The 8,291-nt window shown below is 44.6% G+C and overlaps 1 protein-coding gene and 1 pseudogene across 1 annotated transcript; one reads left to right on the top strand and one right to left on the bottom strand.

Annotated features, from left to right (window-relative positions):
• Positions 1-935: 935 nt before the first annotated feature.
• LOC120415338 (mini-chromosome maintenance complex-binding protein) lies at positions 936-2,973 on the bottom strand. The gene is made up of 2 exons (XM_039576827.2): positions 1,698-2,973; positions 936-1,631 (listed from the first exon to the last, which is right to left on the bottom strand). Exons 1-2 carry the CDS (start codon positions 2,897-2,899, stop codon positions 1,016-1,018), a joined length of 1,818 nt encoding a protein of 605 aa, XP_039432761.1. The 5' UTR covers positions 2,900-2,973; the 3' UTR covers positions 936-1,015.
• Positions 2,974-3,988: 1,015 nt separating this feature from the next.
• LOC128092949 (40S ribosomal protein S14-like) lies at positions 3,989-5,198 on the top strand (annotated as a pseudogene).
• The last annotated feature ends 3,093 nt before the right edge of the window (positions 5,199-8,291 follow it).

Below are 8,291 nucleotides of genomic sequence, written 5' to 3'. Positions count from 1 at the left end.
TAATCCTATTTATCAATGATTTAAAAATAATTAACTGATAATAGATAACTAACTTTTGAAACATTTAAAAATATGTGGAGTCGGAGTCGGAGTCGGAGCCAACTATTTGTTGAAAGCTGGAGTCGGAGTCGGAGTCGGAGTCGGCTAGAGTTGGTTGGCCGGAGTCGGAGCCAACCTTTTGTTGAAAGCCGGAGTCGGAGTCGGAGTCGGAGTCGTTTGAAATATGACCCGACTCCGCAGCCCTGCAAATGGCTGTGTGTATGAGTGTGACCAATATTGTAACTCAGTTTTCTCAGCACTGGCTGAACCGATTTAGGTCAAACCGGTCGCATTAGACTAAGTTTAGGGTTCCATACGTCTCTATTGAATTGTTTGAAGTTTCGATAAGTAGTTCAAAAGTTATGTATAAAAATGTGTTTTCACATATAACCGGATCTAACTTAAATGAGTCCAAAAAGTTGATGATCTGGCAACCCTGTCTTGAGTTATGACCACTTAAGTGATATTTATGTACCATTTTAAAGCCGGATCTCTTTTAAATGTATATAAACTATGTCCGAATCTATCATCCGAATAATCGTTGGTTAGGTAATCGAAAGACCTTTCCAACGAGTCCAAAACATTGATAATCTGGCAACCCTGTCTCAAGATATTACCATTTCAGTGATATTTGTGTACTTTTTTATTCCGGTTCTAAAAAAATAGATGAATTTGTGTTCAAATGTGTGTGTCCCATCATGTTACTCCCTGTTTGTAAAAAGTAAAGAAGGCACCAACCACAGAAGTGGATTAAGTTAGTTTTTTCTGTAAGGTTGTTAAGCATGCCAAACTGAACTGATTATTTGAAAAACTAAATTAAATAACTCAAAAAAGTAAAACAAGTTTTGCTTTGCGAAATTTTACAGGTGGTTTAAATACAACAAAAATACAAAAAATAAGTTGCTTAAAAATACCTTCATTTTATTGAAAAAAAAAGTGTATAACTTAACAGAGAAAACACACACAATCAGGTACCTCACGGTTCATTCTTCTTCTTGGCAAACAGCTCCACGCGCCTCTTCCGCTCCTGCTCCAGCTCCTTCGCGTGCTCCCAGCACTCACTATCGAGCGACACCTTTCCCCGCGAAAGTCCCGCCAGCCGTGCCAGCACCAGCAGCGAGTGCAAATCCTCCGCCGAGGCGTCCACCTCCTTGCGCATCCGCAGAAAGTCATTCTGGATGATTTCCGGATCGAACGTCTTCATGTCAAAGTCGCGGATGCGCTGCACCGTCAGGAATCGTCGCATCTCCGCCAGTTTGGGCTGGCTAAAGTGCTTGCCAGCTTTGAGGGTTTCGTCGATGAGGGGGATTGTGTCCGGGTCTGGGAGGAGGGGGGTGTGGCAGTTGGTGGGGAGCATGCTTTTGCCTTCGCTTAGCACGAGGACTGGGACATCCGAGTTGAACTCGAGCTGGTAGAACTGGAAGTTGTACTTGAGCTTTTGGTTCTTGATCAGGTGGGCGATGTTCTGGACGGCTTCGACGCCGCTGCTCTCGAGTTTGCCCGCTTGGAGGCGCGTTTCGTCGAGGAGGAGATGGGTGTGGGGGGCCAGCTGGAGCAGGCCGCTGGTCAGCTTGTTCGTGGTGTAGTCTTTTCTGCGGGAGAGAGGAGGGAGACGGTTAGTTTCGGATTTAAATGAATTCACTTCAGAAAAGACTTACTTGGGCACAAACTGCATCGTGTTCATGTTCTCCAGCGTCATCGGGAAGTAGTGACTGGCGGGCAGCAACAGCTCCAGAATCTCGTACAGTCCTACAGTGTACCGGGGTAGCGTTTCCGCCGGAACGTTGCTCAGGTTGAGACTGAACTGCCCAAGCGATTCCAGCTCGTTGCGAATGTAAACCGTGGACAGCAGGTGACAGAACAGGTACTCGGCGGCGATTCGATCCCCGAAAAGACACTGCGTGAGAAGGTTCTGGATGTCCCGCCAAATGTCGGAGGTTTCCAGCGGAGTCGCGGGTTCCTGTACGAGTGGGTTGACGTGTTTGAGCTTTTGAACGCTGATGGCGTGGATTCGAGGGATTAGGGACGGAGGTGGATGCGTTGCCTGATGTTCGGAAAGCTCGTCCTCGTCTTCCATCTGGTCGGTGCTACCGTCTAGGGCGGGGTCAACCGAAAGGAATCCAACGACGTCGACCAGCGAATTGAGAGTGGATTCTTCCAAGTTGGAGTACAGTTTGATCAGACAAGCTTTGCTTGGACGATCAGGGATTGGCGAGTTCAGGAGATATTCCGCTGAAAGAATCTTGCCGTTCGTGCCAGTTGAGGTCGACGTACTTCCGGAAGATCCCTTAGTCGTCGATGTTGCCGCAGGCACCAAAGGTTTTTTGAACTGGTGTTCCTTAACACCACCAGCCTCATCCACCTCCATATCCTCATCCTCCACCAGCGGCCTCTTCACCGACCTTGGACTCCCGACTTCATTCACCCCAGCACTCAACACCCCACCACCACCACCGCTCAGCTTCTCCTCGCACTCCACAGCCCACCCGTTGTACCCGGGGATCGAAATCACAAACATGGACCTCCGCTCGCCGTACTTGTTGCTCGAAGCCCTCAGATCGACCGTTTCTTCGTCCTTGTTCATCACAAGCACGTCTCGGTAGCGACCGTCCTGAACGCGCACCAGCCCGCCATCGCCGCCCTTCCGGCGCACCTCGTACCGCTCCAGAAAGCACTCCGGGTCCTGCATATCTTGGATCATTCCGCGGAACCGAACCAGCGTGTTGTCCCGCAGGTTGTGCAGCTTGCTGCAGTTTAGCAGTGGGATTGTGGCGCGATCTTCCGCTTTCGAAAGGTGTTCCGCGCAACTCGTTGCATTTTCGCAGAAGTATTCCGGCGTCCACGACGTTAGGTCCAACATATTTAAAACAAAAAATCACTTAATTCAAGTAAACTGCACTTTACGAGCGAGCTCTGAAGTGTGTGGCGAGGCAGATGTTTTCGTTTGGAACGAAATTTGCGCGCCTTTTTTTGCGAACTTGAAATGTCAAAACAAATGATTGCATAAATTAAAAGGGGTTATCCGCGCGGTCCGGATGCAAATTTGATAGCCACCTGGTGGCGAGCACTCGCATCACTTTACAGGAACAATAAAAACGACTCATTTTCTCTCGGAACCGAAAAGGGGGTTACTCTTGACGGAACTTTAGTGGTAATCAGATATAAGCGGTTTACGCTTCGGAAGGAACCGGTCAAGAAAAAAATCAAATGGGCAGCAGCGGCAGCGCAAGCAAGTCAGAGAGGGTGCAGAAAAGCCCCAAGAAATCGCTCTTTCTCCTTTGTTCGTCTGTTCGTAAAGCTGTTTCTTGACCCCTATCCTTCCAATCTGCATACTAGCCAATGTGGACAAAAAAGCTACCTTTTGCCATTTGAAGCATCCAAATTCGTCCACTACAGCCCGATTACGAGTCCCTTGACTGAGATTTGTAATTTTCTTTTTTCATGCTGAGAATTTCTGTACCAAACTAAAGGAAGTATTAGACTACGACAAACAAACTTTTTGCCAGTTTGAAACGTCAGCCTGCATACGTTAAATTTTGGCTTTGTTTACCGCAAACAAGTTTGCGAATTTGGCAGACTGTCAAACACAAAAAAGTGCGAGTTTGTTTGTTTGCCATAGCCTAATAGCTCCTTTAGGTTTAGCTTGTGAAAATAAAAATAAACTGCTCAAAATAATGCAATTGGGTTGAATTGGGTACTAAAGCCCTATGTTTTAATGAAACATAAGGTCCTTATCATTTAAGTCAATGTATACAAAAAAGGTTGTACCTTCGGTATATTGTTGAAAAATAAAATACAAATACAAATGTAAATTTTTATGTACAACGGTAAAAAACACGATTAAAACCCATTTCTGATCACTTTTTTTCATTTCAATGAAAACAAAAAAAAATATTGACGAGACAACAATTTTTTGATGGATCAACTATGGTCCCCTTGGAACCCCAAGTAACCAGAAGCACTAAATCAAAACTCTAAATCCACTCTAAATAAACTTTTACGATGCTATGACACTTTAAATAGTCTTTCCCAATGTTTCGAAACATTTGTAGCTTGAAACATTATTATCTACTGTATAATGACATATAGAACAGCCAATTAAAGTTTCAAAGCATTTAGCTCAATAAAGTTTCAAAGCATTAATGGTAAGCTTTATATATCAATGTAAAGTAAGCTTTTAAAGTTACATCACACTTTGACATTTCTTCAAATGTTTCAAAACACTAACTCAACATTAGTGAGAGCAAAGAAAGTTTGGCAGTATTTGGTGGTATTTTTGTTGATGCAGGAAAAATCGTTTGGAGGAGGTCCAGGTTTTGCTCGGACGAGATCGTGTTCGGAGTGGCATACGTCTACGCCAGCTTCAACGATACCTTCGTCCACGTTACGGATCTTTTTGGCAAGTAACTATCTGGCGGAGCACCGGCGGCATGAAGGTCAAGGCTGATCGTGACGAGGCTCGCCCTACGCTGCTATGTGGCCGCTTTGTACGTAGGCGGAAAGTGCAAGTCCCTCGGAATCACCTCGCTGCACATGAAGCTGCGTGCCGCCGGCGGAACTTGCACCAAGACCCCGAGACCGGGTGCGCAATCGGTGCTCCGTGCCCTAGCCCGTTCGTCGATGAATATTGTGAAGATTATCAATATCTTGTAAAGGTTTGAAGTGTATTGATTAATAAATATGTACTTTGTTTCAACCTGGCTAGTGTATTCATTTTTCATGCAACTAACTGAAGGAAGACTCTATCGACAAAAATCAAACGTGTAAACATATTTCAGGACGGGCGAGACGGTTGGCGCAGGGCATCTAGGTGAAACATCTCTGAACATCAAATCAACACGCAGTTTAGAATCTCGAATGAAGCACAACACAGCAAAAAAACGCAAACAAGCTTTCAAAAACCGTCATCCCAGCGTGAAAAGCACTCTCCCAAGAGAGAGAGAGCTGCGCGCAAAGCTTTTTTTTCTATTTCAAATACTGTCGGTAAGGTAGTATTTTGACGTTTTACCGCGGTATAACTCTATATCAACTCTACCCGTCGCCACTCAATTTTACCTCCATGCGTATAAAGTGAATATAAAGTTTTGAGACTCTGTATGCATACTTTATATGTTGATATAGAGGGGATTTAAAGCTACCATATACAGTCCCACGGTTACTTGGGACGAGCTGTCAGGTAGGAGCTTTTCTGTCAAGAAGGATCGCGAGGTTAATTTTTCAAAATTGATTTAAAAATCCGTTTTAAACTCTTTGTGGTCGTACAGTATTGCTGATATTATTGTTCACAGCGATAAAGCTTATTTTTCTGAGTACAATGACCTTTTGTACGACCAAAAAGAGTTTAAAATGGATTTTTAAATCAATTTTGAAAAATTAACCTCGCGGTCCTTCTAGACAGAAAAGCTCCTACTTGACAGCTCGTTCCAAGGGGACCATAGTTGATCCATATGGTACGTTCGTTTGAACAGCCAGTGCGGCACTGAGTGCCGCACTCGTCGGTGCCAGTTTTGGTTCAATCGAACGTCATCTGTCAGTGTGCTTGGAACTCGCATGAAACTGAAAAAATATCGAGTGCGGCACTAGAGTTTCAGTTCCAAGATGGCGGCGAAACTCGTGCGGAACTAGCGCGAGTTTCTTCAAAGAAACACTTTGACAGCTCTGAGTGCGGCACTCAGTGTGGAACTAGCCATCAAACGAACGTACCAATAGACTAATTAAAGACTAAACACTCGGAACAAAATTTTTCAAAAATTATGACTCATAAGCTGTGAACCGCGGGTACCTAGAGAGCCTGGAGCTTATTAGAGAACGGACATCTCAAACCAAAAGTACCAATCGAAGCACGAGAACTGTCAAACGGAGGTACCAATCGAGCAAAATCCTTTGTCTTATGCTCGATTGGTACCTCCGTTTGACAGTTCTCGTGTTTCGATTGGTACTTTTGGGTTGAGATGTCCGTTCTCTAATAAGCTCCAGGCTCTCTACGGGTACCACGTTGAACCACGCATCGGCTTGCCCCTCGTATGACAGAACGACATGGCAGCGCTGGTTTTTTCGATTTCGTTTTGTGCTGATTTACGCGCGCATCTTGTTTGTTTTTGTTTTTCTTAGCATTCAAGGCAGCAGGCTGCAAACAAGCCAATCAGCTGTGCAGGGATTTTTGTTTGGCGAAACAAGCGAAATTTACTGGTGTTTGGTTTGTAAGGGTTGGGTGGTGAGTGTTATATTTTTTGGAGGATGGTTGTGGAGGGGTGATGGGTGGAGATGGGAATGTGTTTGAGGGTGGAGATTATGTAAGAGATGAATATGATGGGGTTGTAGGTTGGGGGAGAGTGAGGGTAAAGTAAGAGAAGAATTTTTGTGGTTTATTAATAGGTTAATTTATATAGAGGGGTCTGGTGAATTAAAGGTGTTTTGGGAAAGTAAGTGAGGTGAGATTGGAGTAGATGAAATTTATAATGAAGTATATGATTAGGTGTGGGTGGAGTAGGAGAGGAAATATGGAAGGGCTGAGGGAGAATAGAAGATTGAAATGGTTAAATGGTTAAATGTTTGAGGAAAATGTATAGTGTGAAGAAATGTAGTTAGATGGATGGTGGGAAATATTGGAATTGGGAAGGGGGAAGTATAGGGAATAGGGATAGTAGGACGAAAAGTTGAAAGGGGGGGAAAGAGGGAAGTTAGTGGGAGGAAATTGGGGTTAAAGTAGAAGAGTGAGCTGCTAAAGAAGGACATTCCGGAGCTGAAACAAACATCCGGAAGGGCAAGGAGTTTGTCAAGAAGAACTTTGTGAACAAAAAAAGTGAATTTCGATCATGTTGAAAAAAATAGTAACCAACCATTGAAAATAAACTTTCAAGTGCATGATAAAAATATCGGCGTTATTGTTTTCTTTGTACTAAAGTAAAAGAAGGGTTTTTTTTCCCATGACCCATTAAGAGGATTCTTGGACTTAGCGACTTCGGCGGGTTTCAGTTCCGGGACGAAGCGGGCTTCCTTTTTGGGGGCTTTCTTCCTGCTGACCTCCGCGTACAGCTCGCCTATATCGGCGACGGCGAAAGAGGTGCTCGGGGCGGTTTGTTGGTGATGCTGGTTCGGGGACAAATTTTTGTTTGACGACGTTATCGCTGGGGTTCGGAATGCCACAAGTTGACAGTTCAGAGCAAAGATCTTGGCTGTTTTGAAGTTTTTGAAGTAGGTGCAATTCGTCGAGGCCAAGATGGCGTCTGCAAGGACATTCATTCCTTTCAGAGTGACAATTCCGGGTTGGAGGAGGACGGGTTTGCCCTAGAGATCCTAAATAGGGAGACTGGCCGAAATGAATTTGACGTACCCAAACAGACGCGAGTTTGACGTATCCAAACGAGCATTTGCCTTTACGCCCAGCAAAACTTATCAGTGTTGCCAAGCTCAAAACATACGTTGCCAGATCGATTTAGCAAGCTTAGACCAGTCTCCCTATTTAGGGTCTCTAGTTTGCCCTGCCGGTATTAACCGGAGGCGGCCCGCGCCGGCTTTGCTTGGCAAACCCGACGGTGCTCACGTGATCGTTCTCGGAGAAAAAGATTATCAACATTCCCCAATGATCTCGATCGAGAGCCGCTTCTTGTCTAGAATCGACCACCCTCGGGATCTCGTTCGGGATCCCCTCCAGACGATGGTTCACTCTACTAATCACCGTTTTCTTCCGGAAACTGGTTCCGTTTAAATCCAAACAAATACCCAAACCCAAACAATAACATTGCGCAAAATGTCATGTCAAAGTCAGAGCTGCCTGTTGTTGACATTTCGATCTGTCATTTTTGACAGTGAACCGGCCCTGTCGAGGCATGGCTTTCTACCTAAGGTACTCGCGATTGAGTGTGTAGTAGTGCGGTTGTCAAAATCGTTATCTCTGACTCTCTCACTCCACTGACACTGACATTGTTTATGTTTTGGTTTTTCTGGCACGGTCCATTGTTAGTTTGTTATTGTTTTGGTTTTAGTGGCACGGAGCCATGCACTCACACTAATGCAAAGGAAGATCGCGAGTACCTATGATATACAGCCTTGCTGTCGAGGGGTCATAAAAAGGTTGAGTCATGGTTCAGAGCTCACTGAGTAGTCTTTTATTAGTCTATGGTTGATCCATCGAAAAAATGTTGTCTCGTCAATTTTTTTTTTTTTTTGTTTGCATTGAAATGAAAAAATGTGATCAGAAATGGTTTTTAATAGGGACCTACATAGGGAAATGAAATGTTCTGGGAGAAATT

The sequence above is a fragment of the Culex pipiens genome, chromosome 2, assembly GCF_016801865.2.
Source record: "Culex pipiens pallens isolate TS chromosome 2, TS_CPP_V2, whole genome shotgun sequence".
NCBI lineage: Eukaryota > Metazoa > Arthropoda > Insecta > Diptera > Culicidae > Culex > Culex pipiens.
Note: the sequence above shows the minus strand (reverse complement) of the source record. Positions and strands in the feature narration are given on the sequence as shown.